General features: G+C 32.4%; 1 protein-coding gene across 2 annotated transcripts; it reads right to left on the reverse strand.

Annotated features, from left to right (window-relative positions):
• Positions 1 to 13,513: 13,513 nt before the first annotated feature.
• LOC145100017 (uncharacterized) lies at positions 13,514 to 16,174 on the reverse strand. 2 transcript variants are annotated; one of them, XR_013704766.1, is made up of 10 exons: positions 15,945 to 16,174; positions 15,734 to 15,850; positions 15,562 to 15,654; positions 15,259 to 15,321; positions 15,093 to 15,162; positions 14,511 to 14,676; positions 14,347 to 14,399; positions 13,996 to 14,064; positions 13,838 to 13,920; positions 13,514 to 13,749 (listed from the first exon to the last, which is right to left on the reverse strand). XR_013704766.1 is itself a non-coding variant. In XM_079037456.1 (10 exons), the coding sequence occupies exons 6-10, from the start codon at positions 14,581 to 14,583 to the stop codon at positions 13,589 to 13,591; spliced, it is 444 nt and encodes a 147-aa protein (XP_078893582.1). In that variant the 5' UTR covers positions 14,584 to 14,676; positions 15,093 to 15,162; positions 15,259 to 15,321; positions 15,562 to 15,654; positions 15,734 to 15,850; positions 15,945 to 16,174; the 3' UTR covers positions 13,514 to 13,588. The 2 variants fall into 2 exon arrangements, 1 of the variants encoding a protein (XP_078893582.1); XM_079037456.1 differs by having other exon boundaries at positions 13,838 to 13,925.
• Between the last annotated feature and the right edge of the window lie 654 nt (positions 16,175 to 16,828).

Genomic DNA, 16,828 nt, shown 5'->3' on the forward strand with positions numbered 1-16,828 from the left:
AGGAATTAGGAATTCTTACATTTACAATAAGGATTTGGGATTGTGAAATGAGCATCATTGGAATCATGTTCAAATGATCTATTTCACAAAAGTAAAGATCATAGACAAACATAGTGTGCATACTTGGAGTATGGCATAACTACTGTTTAGAAAAACAAAGTGTACATGTTAGGTGCATGGGACGACTGTTGTTTTATTCAAGTATTAAGTTGATTATTTGAAACATTATACAATGAATAATGTGTAATCAATATGGTGATAAATAAAAGGTGGTTCTATTTATATTCAAAAGGGTTCTGAGACCATATTGGATTCAATTATTATTGTGTTTCACTTTGCATGTTTTGACTTCCAGAATAGCTAGGTTATTCTTTCGAATGAATAAGTTATTTAAACACTCCACAGTCGCTCATATGTTGGAAGTAGGTATGAATTAAGACTGTCATGAATCGAGTTTGTAGATGGCTAAATGTGTTTAGATATAGCAATGGTTGCTACAACATTCATGAGTGCTCATAAGTTATGAGTATTGGACTTAACCCACGCTCACTTGTATCACTTCATGGAATTTATCTCGAGTGATCGTGAGACGGTAATATCATATAAGTCTTCAAACCTAGAGATATGAGTTGTTGCCTATGAGTTGGTTGTGCATTAATTGCACGAAAACGCATCAGTAGCTTGATGTTATAAAACGTGCCTTTGTGTACAATTCAACAAGTAGTAGAACAAGCATATGAGTCGAAGTTTATCTATTCCTTCTAGAAATAGAAGCGATATCTGGGCCCCTCGATGAGTTTGTTTTGACCTATGTACTGGGCCCGGTCAGAACCTAATTGATGTGTTCAATTTAGTTCTTTGTCAAACAAATCGGAAATCGGGAAACAAACTGCTGGACAATAAGTATGACGTTGCTCCATGTATTTGTTTGGATGATATCATGAGAACAGAGGATAATATGATCACTTATCTAAAATGGCGCTTCATAGTTCAACAGAGTTTTCGAGAGCTAGGATTATTGGTTGGTTCCTGAAGTCATATACGCAAATACAATTAGTAGACTTATCCAAGTGGGAGACTGTTGGATAAGGTGTCTAAGTCCATAACTTATTTGGTATATCCTTGACCCTACCCGGCATGGTCCATTTGGGTTGCACTTCACCCGAACAATTTATATGGACAATCTTACAAGAATAGTATGTTTATGATTTATTAATATATTATAAGTTATAATATATTAATATGAAGTCATGTTATTTAATTAGGTTTAGTCTTAAATTAATTATGAATTAATTTAGTGATTAAAAGGAAGAATAATTAAACATGGGCTATTTCATTTTATATAATGTGGGCTTAAACTCATTAGGAATGGGCTAAGCATGCATGGGGGTCCATGGATGATCCATGGAGCTTTTAACACATGGATCCTTAGAAAGGAAAAGACATGGGTTATTAGGGTTTACCCTAATCCTCCACACTATATAAAGATGCACATATTGCACGAAATGGCAACTAGTTATGTGAGACTTTGTGGTGGCTGATTTCTACATAGCATATTATTCTCTCAAGGTTTTTCCAAGTTTGTGGTGATTTGTGATTCCACTTGAGGCATTCACATTATTGGTGCTAGGCTCTCAAACTCCAAGCAGTCAATCAGTATCAAAAGGTATGTCATTCTTCTAGTGTTTTATGATTCTAGTTCTTCATGCCATGCTAGTTAAGATGTAAACCTTGGAAATTATTATTTCCATGTATTTTAGAGAAAACATAGATCCAAGGTTTATTAGAGTTGCATGTACACTTAGGAGTGTTAGAATGCTCAAAACCCAACACTATGTCCCTTGAAGTCGAACAGGGGTCCTCCGGTCAGGGGCTTCAATTCCGCTTTCCAGGACTTTGGTAGTTTCCAGAAACAATGTTCGTACAGGATGTATGTGCTACTTCCATTATCTATGTAGACTTGATGGATTTGTTTATGGTGTATGCACACGGTTATGAGGAGCGATTCTTTGGGCTTCCAACTCTGCAGTTTCAGGTCGTCGGTGGAGAAGTTGATGTTGTTGACTTGTCGTGTCATAGATTTGACGTTGTGGTCTACCTGGTGTCGCTCACGTTTCTTGTATGGTGTGTTGATCATAAACACTCCATGCTGGTGATGCTGTTTTTCTGATGTCGGCTTTTTGTTGACTATAAAGCTGGTTGGCGGGGACTTCATACTCTCCGTAAATTCTATGATGGCGCTTTTCGGCTGAATGTTTGGTGCTAGACAACCAAGTTTGCTAGCTGATGTCGTTTTCCTGGTGGAACCGGTGCTATCATTTTGTGGTGTTGTGAGCTTTGTGTTTTTCGTGATAGACATATAGTGTTGTTTATCGGGTTGTGTCGTACTGGGTGTACGTACAGATGGCGCCAACTGTTGTAATATGTCTCAGACTTGATTCCTACTCCGTGAGGGATAGAAAAAGGGGGCCTAAGAATCACAACAAAGAAAATAAGACTGTCAGTCGTCATCCGGGAGGTTCTCCCAGAACGATGCTCCGACGATCAAGTCAGTTCGAGGTTCTGATGAGAGGGTGTGAAAGTATGAGACAAAGAGTTGAGTTGGATCTTGGTCCCTTTTCTTGGAGGAGAAGATACCCTTTATACCTAGAATCGGGGGGGGGGGGGGGGGGTGGGGGGGAAGAACCCCGACCATATCTTTTACTTTTTCAGGTTTTGTAGGGACAGACGACTTCTGGTTGGTAGATCATGCTCCGCACGTAGCTACCTACCATTGGTGCAGGGCTGCCAAGAGCGACGCTCTAAGTGGTACACCTGTCACTCAGGGGGGGGACAACTGGTACTATTTTGAAATATTATTTTAATTGTTTAAATCTGAATATTCGAGTTTGGTAATTAATTTGAAATATTATTTAATTGGAATTTATATTTGAATATTATTTAAACATGAATTAAAATGTGAATGAACTTTATTTAATATGAGAATTCAATTAGAAAAACAAGGTTATAAATTTACTATATGGTGTAATCCTACTATACATATTGCAATTATATCACATGTGTCCTCACATGTTAATAAAAACATTGTCATCGAATCAAGACTAGGCTTATCCATTCTATTACTCTAATACAAGGTGTAAGGAGGTTTTTTCGATTCCTAATGAGGTATGTTTTTAAAATGCTTTACGCTTACCGCCCTTTACGCCTTTTTGTATTTTGAGAGTGTAGTTACTGAAAGGGTTAAAATTGGATTTTGTTTCAAGATTAAAAGTATTAATCATGTAATAAAACAAAATTCTTGTTGTACGTAAATTGAAAACGTGAGTCATGTGCTACCCATGAAAACACACATTTTGTTTATATTTTGATGATGACGCGAGTGTCGCTAACCGAACTGTCATTGTGAGAATATAAATTAAAATGAGAATCGCTCGGCAAATTGCATATATTTAATGAGAATACTGTTGGATTAGTGTCTAAGTCCATAACTATTTTGGTATGTACTTGACCCAATGATGCATGGTCCTTTTGGGTTGCCTTCACCAAAGCAACTTGATATGATGAATTATGGAGAGAGAAGATTAATTATGATTTATTAATATATTATGAGAATAATATATTAAAGGAGAAACCATATTGTTTAATTAATATTAGTCAAGAATTAATTGTTAATTAATTTTGTGGGTAAAAGAGATTAATTAAACTTAAGGGACTGGAACTGTAATGATAAGATAATTGCATTTGGGCTATGGATCACCTTGGAATAATAGGTTGGACGAATTCTATGGGGAAACCCATTGGAAAATGTCCAAGGGATTTTCTAAAAGGGTCCATGGGCTGCTTAGGGGTTAAGCAGTCAAATTAGGGTTTCCTAGTTGAAAACCCTAATAGCCTACATGTATATATAGTACCCTTAAGCCCCAAAAACGTGGATAAGAGTTCCATTAGGGTTTCTGGACGTTTTTAGGCAGCCTCCTTTCTCCTTATTCTTCATCCTCTTGCTTTTGGTGTTTGTGAGCCATTAGAGGAGTGACACTTGTGACTCTAAGCTTTCTAAATTCATTACAATGAGGATTTAAGATTGTTATTGCTACATAACAATCAAGGTAAGATCTAAACCCCATTCATAAGTTAATATGATTAATTGTATGCTAGATCTAGGGTTTAAAATCTTGGATGAATTGCATGTACAATAGAGAAACCTAGATCCAAACATTAGGGTTTGCATGAGCACATAGGATGTTCTTATGGCCAAAACCCATCAGTGGTATCAGAGCCTTGATTGGTTTTTGTTGTATGTGATGTTATGTTAAATTATTAACTAAAAATCGAATTCTGGCCTTCTGTTCGAACTGACTCGGCGACTCACTACATGGACTCGGCGAGTCTGCCCTACTCGGCGAGTTCCAATGTGTGACTAGGCGAGTCGGAGCGTCAGACAAAGGGAATTTTGGATTTTATTGTTGTTTTGCTTAAGGATAATTACCATATTCGTTTTAAACTTATAAAATACGATTTTTAATGTTTCTAAAAGATTATCCTTGCCAAAACACAAGATAATTACCAATTGATTAGATAATAACTTCCTTATATAATTAAAGATTGATTATTTGTATTAATTGGGTAACTTATCTTGCAAGAAATTGAAATTAGATCAAATATAGATAATGACAAAATTAATTGTTTAATTTCTATTATTTGTTATTTGATCCTTGTGTTGTGAAAAAGTTTCAATTGTGTCCATGTAAGTTTTATGGTTTAAATTTGAACTTAAAGGTTTTGTTTTGAAATTTAAATAGTTAAAACCCTAATGTTTTGAAATGTTTCAAAACTTGCCCTCAAGTTTTTGAATTTAAAATTTGATTAAAAGTTTAATTTAGAAATGTTAAATTCTAAAACCCTAGTATTGTTTTGAAAAGTTGAAATCACACCCTTATCGTTTTATTAATTAATTAAAGTGTATAATTAAAAGAGATTTAATAAATCCATAAAGTTTTGATTTACAATTTAATTAAATTAAAAGTATAATTATTAAATTTGACCGTCTAGTATTTTAAAAGTGTAAAATACACCCTATACTATATATAACATTAAAAGTCTAATATTATATATGTATGAGTAAAAGTTAGTCTTACCGTTAGTAGGCCTCATTCACGAAGCTGGTCTATAAGGGGTGTTTAAGGAAATTGTCTATATATATATTTTTATTATTTTTTATTTTTTTTAGTTAATTCAAGTTCTGAAAATAATATTTAAAAAAAGAATTTTTTGATTTTTCCATTTATTTTGCATTTTAAAATTAATTTTAGAATATGTACAATGTAATATTCTATTTAGAATATTTCACGTATTTTTCAAAAAAAAAAGGATTTTGTTTTATTTTTTTTAGTTAATTCAAGTTCCGAAAATAATATTTAAAAAAAGAATTTTTAGATTTTTCCATTTATTTTGCATTTTAAAATTATTTTTTAGAATATGTCAGTGTAATATTCTATTTAGAATATTTCACGTATTTTAAAAAAAAACGAGATTTTTTTAATTTATTTTTATTTTTTTTAGTTAATTCAAGTTCCGAAAATAATATTTAAAAAAAGAATTTTTGTATTTTTCCATTTATTTTGTATTTTAAAATTATTTTTAGATTTGGTCTCACGGTCTCACAAAATTAGAATGGTCTCAAATGAACCTGAACATATATATATATATATATATATATATATATATATATATATATATATATATATATATATATATATATATATATATATATATATATATATATATATATATATATATAAGAGAGCTTTTGTAAATCTGCAGGTTCCACCAGGATGGGAGGGTTATGGAGCAAGTTGGATGAGGCATGTACAGACTTTATGAATCCCCAAAAGGAAAAGACGACTTCCAACAAAAGAAATTTGCATTATACTAAATCTTGCCTTTTTTTTTTTTTTTTTTTTTTTTTTTTTTTTTTTTGTTGTTGTTTCTCATTTATACAATTTTAATATTGTTTATGGACGCCACAATACAACTAATAGTATCCATAATAATAGAGTTTTCGAGTTAAAATGTTTGGTGACATATAATTGCTAATTCATTAATTCAAAGTGCTTTAAAAATTTCTACAAGAATAAAGTTTTTGCATTAATTTATTTACGGAAGCAACCAAATGATTAGGGATAAAACCCACGAATAAGGACCAATTTTACAAAATGAATTTTTTTTAGACTTTAGTCAAAGAAATTACAAATCACAGTGATATTTGGTAGTTTCTGTGGTATTTTATTCTTTTATTCGATTTCTAAACATTTGATTATAGCAAAAAATTTAAATATCAATTAATTTGTCATAATAATTGTTACATGTAATTTCTAGTCTAATTATACCAGAAATATTTCTATGTTTGCTTGTTTGCTGGCAATTGCTTTTTTTTCTCTTTTCGAAATTCCTTTACTGTTCATTAGCGACTTCTCATCCAACTTATGTGTCGGCAAACGTAGTAGGATTGTACGGCCTGTCTGCTGTCGCTTTTGTTTATTTATTTTTATATGCAACTTAGTTTTAAGTTGATGTTGTGTATAAAGTAACTAATTGTTTATATATTATTTTATTATTATATAAATGTAATAATTCATATATAGCAGCCTTAATAGCCCACTTTTAAATTAGACTATCAAATTCGTTACCAATAAAATCGATAATATGTTGCAAATCAAGCCATACAAATTTGGTTTCAAAATGTTTGGTTGGTACCATATCAATCAGTCAGTCATGGTATAGTAATGATATACATAAATGCTACTATTTGCATTTTCTTTTGTTTGTATCTCATAACATTATTTTCAACCCAATTCTATAGGAGTTTCATATTTAATTCTATTTCATTTTTATCCTACTTTCATCATAAAGCTATATTCCTACTGTATTTTATTTTCGTATTCATATTGATTGTCAAATATACCTAGGGATAATCACAAAAATGACTTTATATTCAGAGTTTATTTTTTCTTTTATTTTAATGTTTTTCTTCGGATTAGACCTCAATTTTATTTTATTTATTTTTTCTGAAAAAACCTTTATATTTTTTTTCTAATTTTTCCAATTTAGCCCTTATAATTTCTATTTTCTCGATTTACCTTTACGTTTTCACTTTTTTCGATTTAGACTCTATATTTTTTTAAAAATTTTTTCGGATTAAGCCTCAACTTTATTTTTTTCTAAAAAAATGATTTCATCTTTGTTATCTTGAAAGTTTTTTTTTGCCTTCGGTTCCATAATTTCATCTCAGATAACTTCACGATGGTTTAGAGAACATTGTGTTGTAACTGCATTGTTTGACGATTGCATAATTTTCTTTTACACAAGGCGCCATTGATACATTGAAAACTATTGTTGGCGCATTTAATCATCTAGAAAAGTTCAACACAAGATGTGTAACAATCATCCGTATGATCAAGGGTTATTCTCATTATGAGTCATTGGATTTGATGATGGAAGAACAACCCCTCTCTTCTTCCTCTTTTTGCCAATAGATGTTATCCTTCCTTTCTTTTTGTCTTTCTCATCTTTGGTCATAGAACCCTATGACTTCTTAATGAGAATGAAAATGCCAACAACAACAACATTTACCCTTCATTTTCCATAACCAACATAAAAAAATCAATGTAGATAACCGTTGATTAAACCTATGATCATTTCACATCTTCAGTTGAATTTTTCCATATCATTACATAAACCTACAATGTTCTTAACCAATTGTCAACCATTGGATTTACATGACCATCTGTAACGTCTGATTTTCACAACATAACTTTTCATTTTTAATTAAGGTAAAACATCATGTTTATAAAATCCAAATCAAGAAAGCCGTTTGCTACAAAATACATTTGTTTGAAAATTAGAATAAGGTAATAAATACGAAATCTCCATGGCTGCTGATGAATGTGTACAGTCACACATTCGCATTCCCACGATCTCCAATGGCACCTAAAAAACATTTAATCCACAATTGTAAGCCAAACATAATGAGTTTCCTTAAAATACCTCACACCAAAATATACATATAATGCATGCACACATGAGCCTTCAATCAGTCTGGCCCACCTTGAATGACCCACAACATGCCTGGACCGCTCTTGAGCCTACAGTCTGATTGGTCATCCTCTCAAGGCCTACAATTCACGTGGACCGCTCTCTCCCATCATACAACTGACCCACCACTGGCCTATAGCACACCGTTGACCCGCCTGGGTATGTTGGCCTACAACACAAAGTAGGACTGCCTCAACGCATGCCACCACAATATATCCACATATGTAACAAACAAGCAATCAAGTAAACACATAAACACAAGCAACTATCTACCCTAGTCTACATGTCTAACACCTTACTACCGCATACCATGCCTCATACAATGTACTGCACTACTACTGGTAGATCTCCAGGGAATGCATAACTATATGTAACCAAAGGTGAGATAGACATTCGAATAGTTGATCCCATTCTAGAGCCGTAAAAAAAGGAACTTGCAAGAAATCCTAGATCAAGAGTTCTTAGGCTATCATGTGTGACTACATACAACCCCTAGGGTACTCAACTAGATGATCACCAACCTACTGGTACTTTAACCAGCATACCACTACTCTTATATCCTAACATACAAGGATATACATTGTAATACATAGAATAGTGAGGGAACTCACATGAATCAAAGACCTAAGGAAACGCAACAAAACACTCACTCCATGTACTAATTGCTTCCGTGAACCGACTAGAACCAAACAAAGGTATGGCCTTAACTAATAACTCAATTCCTTTAAGTTTGACCTAAAGTAAAACTGGTCAAAAAGTCAATGGTCAATAGTCCTCAAAAGTCATCGGTCAACCCTCACCACGACGTGGTGGACTCTTGGCCATGTCGTGGGAACATTCGAATAAAACAGTCGTTAGAACCTTATACATGATGACATGACGAGCATATTGCACGTCGTGGGAACTAATCCTAGACAACTTAATGGATTACGCCCTTAATCCATTAATCCACACACTCATCTCCTCCAGAAGGCTTCCTTACACCCATTGAGTCATAAAAATCATTGCTTTATAGTCATGCATGGCCAATGCATGTCTTTCCCCAAGCTAATTCATAACAATGGAGGATATGAGGTCAAAAATCCCATGCATGAGCCAAAACCTAACGAGATCTCATATTTGGAACACTAAGCCTCAAATGGACCTCAAGGATCCATAAAGTTGCCAACTTTATGGAATCCAATCACTCAAACTCTCCCAAACATGGAGAAAATGCACAAAGGTCTATATCTAGAAGCATAGAACATAAAGCTTGGAACTTGAACATTGACAAATGTCCAGAGTAAGTGCTAGAAGATAATGATGAGACTTGCAAGCTAGATCTATGCACTAAGGATATTTCCTTCTCCTTCAAGACACCAAAAATACCACCGAAAGCTCAAGAACTCAACAATGGAGGCTAGAGTTTCATTGAAAAGGTTGGAGGATGCAGAGGATGCCCTAAACCTTGAATTTAAGGGCTTAAATATGGAAGTAACTCCAAAAGCGCATGGGTATGGGCTGTAGTTGCTTCTAAGTCGTGGCCTTCCACTCGTCACGTCGTAACAGCCATCTCGGCTACGCGTCCGTAAATTTTGCATGTCACGTCGTGGTGCTCAAACCTCCACGTCGTGGCATAAGATTTTTACCAAAAACCTTTCTTTTGATCATTCTAAACCTTCCATTGATCTATCCTGGAACACACGTATTACATCATATCTCTAGATTAGCTCTAAATCATCATCGAACTGGAAGCATCTGTTATGGAATTATAAAATTGGTGCAAGAAATATTCGAAGATTTTTTAAAATGTAAATGCTTTTTAGAAAAATAAATAAATTTGAGGTTTAATCCAAAAAATGAAAATATGTAACGGCTAATCAACAAAGAAAATGAAAACATAATGGGCAAATGCAAAAAAAAAAATATAAGGGCTAAATTAGAAAAAATATAAATGTTTTTTGAGGGAAAAAATAAAGTTGAGGTTTAATATAAAAAAAACTTAATTTATACGGTTTTTTTTTAAAAAATAATTAACTATTTTATTAATTAACTTATAAGATAGATTTCAATTATATATTTATATAAAATATGTTACATGTTTCATATTTTGAATATATATATATATATATATATATATATATATATATATATATATATATAGGGAAAGGATCAAATGAGAACACTTAAAAGGTTGAGAACGCAAGCACATATATATTCAGTTGTGATTTCATGTATTCATTTGTAGAGAAATGATAATTTTTTATGCACAATCAACATGAATATACTTTTTCTCTTCAATTGAAATTAAAAGCGTAAAAATTTATCATTTCTCCACAAATGAATACGGAATTACAAATGAATATACTTTGTTCTCGCATTCTCAACCTTTTTGGTGTTCTCATTTGATTATACTCCTATATATATATATATATATATATATATATATATATATATATATATGTATATATATATATAATTTTTTATATAAGTTTACTTTATATTTATAATTAATTAATATAATTTAATATATAATAAATAACTTTTAACAAATAAATAAAAGTAACTAAAAATATACAAAATAAAAAATTGACTAAAATAGAAAAGATTCATTAAAGTCAACTCCATTTTCGTTGATTATAAAAACATTCTATTTCGTGGTATATATATATATATATATATATATATATATATATATATATATATATATATATATATATATATATATATATATATATATATATATATATATATATATATGGTTAGGTTATTTTGTTTTCAGTATCTATTGTGTACATGTATGATTGATTCTGGACCAATCATTTTAGTTATTTTAAGAAAGTAATTAATGCATATTACATGTTGAAGATATAATGGATATTAATTACATCTTCAGCATTTAATATGCATTAATTACTTTCTAAAAAGAACTAAAATGATTGGTCCAACATTAATCATACATGCACACAATAGATAGTGAAAACATTTGAACCTAACTCTCTCTCTCTCTTTCTCTCTCTCTCTCTCTCTCTCTCTATATATATATATATATATATATATATAGAGAGAGAGAGAGAGAGAGAGAGAGAGTTGGTTTTTGAACAGTAACTGGCTCAGCCGATTACTGCTCATCGGAGCAGGCTCAATTTTGGCGCCGATAGCAAATGCTCATGCAACGTGTTCGTCTTCTATTCATCGCGCCTCTTTCAACCAATATCTATCTTCCATCATTGGGGTCATCCTTCTACCTAGGGTTCTTATGCATTGCAATGAATTTATTCTAGGAATCGTCGACACCTGCTTTAATCGGTTGGGGTTTCTTTGGTTGAGTTGAATTGATCACTGTTTACATGAGGAGGAACCCTAAGTCGATTGAAGCCTCACTTCCGATTAGAAGTCGTCGCCATCTTCTTTTCAACTACATCGACCTTCGAATTTGACTTTCATTGGCCGTCGCCAACCACTACTGAAGCCTTGGAAATGATGTTGTTTGTCGCCTACTGCCATAGGTACATAAATTACTTTCGATTTTCAATCGTCGGCTGGATTTCGTATCCAATTATACAATGTATTTTTTTTTCTTACCTTCTAAATTTTCTTCAAACAGAACTACGAGCTAACTTCCGATTTGAGGTTAGTTGGTGTCCATAATATGTTTTCCTACTATGAACTACTGACATAACGACTATTGTTTGCAGCCGCCGCTACCACCTTGCTTCACCATGGTGAAGATCGAAGGAGCATCAGTATCCAAGAACTATTCAACTGTTCAACTGATATTTTGATTTCTTCAACATGGAAGGTAAAAAATTTTCCTACTAGATAATTATCCATTTCCTTTGGTTATTCACTTCGTATCATGACTATTGTAACCTCCCTCTCCCTCGCCATCTCTCCCAAGATGCTTTATATTAGCGATTATTCATTTATGGTGGCAATTGTTCAAATGATGGGTTTGAAGATGGGCTAACTAACTTCCACCTTCAACTTCAACTATAGGCTTCTATTTGATTTTCCCTTTTCTATCCTCGATATTATAGTTTTTTTAAGTAGATTTTTATCTATATTAAAGTGTTTTTTAGTTAAATGATTAGATTTCATGTATTAAAAACAAATTTCAAATAAAGGAAAGAAGTGAGAGAATGGTAATCACCTTCATGAAGTTTTAGGTATTATTCTCTTATGCTTACCTTTTCTGTTTATGCCTTCTTGTATGGTATGAACTCACCATCTCAATTGATCGCCTGAACTAAGGGGGAAGGATATAATATATATTTTGGTAAGAATATAATGTTCACATATCAAAAACTTCATATTTACATAGAAACCCCAATTTACATTTTGTTTTTTTAGAATTGTAGGCACTTCGCCAATCTGACTGTATCTTTTAAGCAAGTTTTCAAGTCTAAAAGTCATGTGATTGATTAATCTGTAATCATAGCATGATTCAACTTGTGGAATTAATAGGTAGTTGACACTATATTTTAGACTATAATAGTTCGAAACTTTCTGGTGGAAGAAGGCTAATGAGTAGGGACACATTTTTAGAAAAAGTATGGCCTTGAATACACTTAACTAAAATCGAAGAAATAGTCTACAAACTATTACTGCAAGAAATATCCTATACCAGTTGAGGGTTTTCAATGGAAGAGGGATCATTCCTGCTTCAAAATATGAAACTGCATAGAGCAAATCATGTACTATAAAATCTAACACTTAAAGCTTAATGGAACCAAAGTAAATTAGATGAGAACAATAGAGTTAAAATTTGATTGCCAAATGAAATTACTCCATTTTGGAATTACTGAAATAAAGTATGCATCAATATATTTAGTTGCCCGAATTTCCCTAATTTGAACATTATTAATTGATATCACTTTATGTGGTTGTTGTTTAAGGTGTTTGAAGATAAATCCCCTTTGAGTAATATTGTTTTCTTGTTGATCATAAGTCTGCTGTTTTTGGAGTACATACTGACACTACTAGAAAAACAGCCTTTTACGACGCGCAATGCGTGTCGTAAAACGCTCAGACGATGCGCAAATGCGTGTCAAGGAAGGACCTGTCATAACGAGAGACGACACGCTTTTGCACGTCGTCTATTTAGGACGCGCATTTACGACGCGCATTTATGACACGCATTTACGACGCCCAATTATGACGCGCAATGCGTGTCAAGGAAGGCCCTGTCATAAAGGAAGACGACACGCATTTGCGTGTCGTAACCTTACGACGCACGTGTTTATGACACGCAATGCGTATCAAGGAAGCCCCTGTCATAAATGAAGATGACACGCATTTGCGTGTCATAAACTTCAATAACCATTTACGATATGCATTTACGACGCGTCTTTACGATACTCATTTACGCATAATACAAAAATATGTAAACAAATATTTACCAAAACAATCAATTTCATCCGATAACATCATGTCAAAAAACTGTAATACATTGATATTAAGGGGATCTAATAGTGCATTGTTATAAAGAGGTTTTCCCTAACTATACGACCTAATACTACATTGCTATTAAGAGACAGCTTCTGCAATGTAATGCTATACAAACTAAAAAGATATATAGAAAGATGATAAACCTCAAATTCCAACTAAGTAGAGTTGCATCTTTCCTTTCATAATTCTTTAAGACTAATGAACCCCTGCTCCGATATTTTTTGTGACCTGATAAAATAAAAGTCAAAAAAATAATATGCAAATAAATTTTTAGAAGAATCAAACATGGAATGTTAATTGTAAAAGACGAAATTACCATTTTCTCCATCCATAGAGTATGGGACCGCACTTGAGATATGATATTTGATCCATGTGGTGTTTCGGGGTCCAAATTTAAACCTGCTCTGCATTGAAAATATTTACATAGAGTTGTTATATAAATATTTTGTTAATCACACAATCAAGTTTAGCTACCTGATATAACAAGTTGACCCCTAACAGAGTAAGGTCCTCCAAGAGTGAAGGCATCATAACATGGAAGGTCTCCCACACATCCCCCATAATGACAAAAAAAACATGTCAGCACTTTCAAAGCCAATAAATCCAAAATTCTCACCATATAAAGTGAATAATATATAAAATGAGAATGGCTCACATTAGCAGATTAAATTTATCATGATTGTTATCAAGATGAACCGATATGAATTCTCTTAGAACAACATCAACAACATATAAAACGAAAGAAGTTTTTTTAAAAAAAAGGTTACAAAAGAGAAAGTAAGATTGCAAAACTAATAAAAGATGTAAACATTTATACACACTTACAGCAGAGTGACTTTCGTTTTCCATACCATCAATAAAAGGTTCGAAATACTCTCCTAAATAAAAATGAGAAAAAAAAGTGGAGGTTATTTAGTTGACTTTGAGTGGAGTATTAAGTAAGAATAGTAAAAAAAAAAAAGAGAACCTATAAACAATAAAGAACCTACCAAGTTTTATATAATCTGTGATTGCATATTGAGGCTCTCCTTTGCTTCCTTCTTCTGCTACAGGAGTGTACATATAAACTAGACATGAATCATTGTCATCTAGAGTCAACAAATACTCCTTATTTTCAGCACCATTGGACTACTATTCAATTTTCTCCTTAACCAACTGAAAAAAGCAACAAGTATTAATTAAGCCTTCTGTTGACAAGTCAAATTACACAGGGAAAAAAGGTATTTTATAGGGATCCTATGAATATCTAAAATTCGGTTGTTAGTGATGCCATTGAGTAAGGTTATGAGCCATCATTTTTGCTTAGTGGAAAAGGGTATTTTATTTGAAAAAAGGGGGCAATTTATAAGGCTGCACATGTTAAACAAATATTGTGAATAATATAACGTCTTAATACCACACATATCACAGCACCCCACTTTAAGTTCTTTGCATTACACCGTTGTACTTCAAAAAAAATATATCGAATTACAGCAATGTATAACGTCTTAATAACACACATATCTGAAGTATAATGCCATAACAGAGTTAAAAGTACCATGACATAAAGTAATTGTAACGTTTTCACTAACCTGTGGATATCTAAAACTTATAAGTTTTCCCAATTTTCCCCACGATTGGATCTATGCTGGCATTTTTCTACTGAAAGTATACCAAAAAAAAGGATAAGCTGATAAGACCTAAAACCTTTTTGAACTGTTAATGATTAATAATAACAATAGTTGCAACTTGACTAACCTTTTTCTTTATCAACTGTGTAGCAATTCTTATTATAAGTTTCCATTAGGCCGCCTATGTCTTCTAAATACCAAACACAAAATTAGGTATTAGTTTTTATTACTTAGATGGATGACTACAATTCAATAAAAAAAATTAGAAAGTATTTCTTGAAATCTGAAACCAAATATTATCAAAATCTCAATTTAAATGTAAATCAGTTGGTTAGCTTAGCTGCCATGATATAAAGAGCCTGATACACAAGAAGCCCAATCGGGTACACAACAGACTGTTTGTACATAAACAAATAAAAGGATGACATACCCAGAACATAAATATCTGTAGGTGGAGCAACATGTAACCAATCATCAAGATTCATATTACTAGAAAGGGATTTTCCACCAACATTCCATGTAGCTGCAAAAATATTGGACGGAAATTGAACACAATAATTGCTACTTTATTATTCAATATTCAAAATAAATGTTAAACTAACTTTTTTTTAAGCAGTAGAAGGTCCAGACAAACTTGTAGTTATGAACGTTTATAATCTGAGGGTGATCAAGATAAACTCTACTCTGTCTGGGATGCTCAGTAATCTTGCTTGATTTCTCTGTACATCCATGTGAATTGTGGAATTAAATGAATCACAAAAATATAGTTTGAGATTAAATTAATTTGATGGTTTTATGTTGTAGAATGGTTACCTGTTTAAGTCTTCTTGATAGCTGGTGGCTCCCTTTGAGAAAACTTATTCCTCCATTCGCCATCACCACCTATAATGATGGTAATAGGGTAAATATGTAATTTCTTAACCTTATATGTAAAGGCGGCTATCCTGAACTCAAGCCCATTGACTATATGAAAACCATGTATTTTCTCAAATTTTCATAAGCATAAAGATCAAGAAGCTTGTTATTAACCTCATCTGTTGCAATAGCTAGCAGCTGTCAAAGGCATTGTCAATTTATAGATCCAAGGGTAGATTTGGAAATACAAATTTATTTTGTAAAAAAAAAGTATGTTACAAATTTTGTAAGCTAGTCTATCAGTTTATCTAATGTGAAGACGAGAAACAAGCACGTGCCAAGAACTGTCTGACATTCATCTTCATATTTTGCACCGTCGATAGCACCATCAATAAAACTATATAGTAGATCCAAGAATCTGTAAATAAAAAAAAGTTCAAAAAACCGACGAATGAGAAAATTGAGAAAAGAGAAAATAAATAGAACACCTAGCATATGAATCATTAGGTGTTTGAAAAAGGACATGTTTGCTCAAGAACTGCTTTCTTTTCTGGTATGTTAGATCCTGAAGAGACTTTATGTCCCCCCTATTAAAAAAATTATTGATATAATTTAATGTATTTTAGTGGTATGAAGTTAAATGTCTCTCTATAAGTCTAAGCACAAAAACGCCTTAATTATCTTTTAAACAGACTTGTTTCTGTTATTTGACATTTTAAAAAGCTTAATTGTCATTTTACCTTAGGCAACTCCATTTTGTATTTTGTGAGTAAAAAAACATTATAAGGTTCTCCACTTGATCTGCTTCCATTTCTGAGTTTTCCAATACAGCTACATAATCC

Source organism: Lactuca serriola, chromosome 4, assembly GCF_051521515.1.
Source record: "Lactuca serriola cultivar US96UC23 chromosome 4, Lser_US96UC23_V15, whole genome shotgun sequence".
In the NCBI taxonomy this organism is placed as follows: domain Eukaryota; kingdom Viridiplantae; phylum Streptophyta; class Magnoliopsida; order Asterales; family Asteraceae; genus Lactuca; species Lactuca serriola.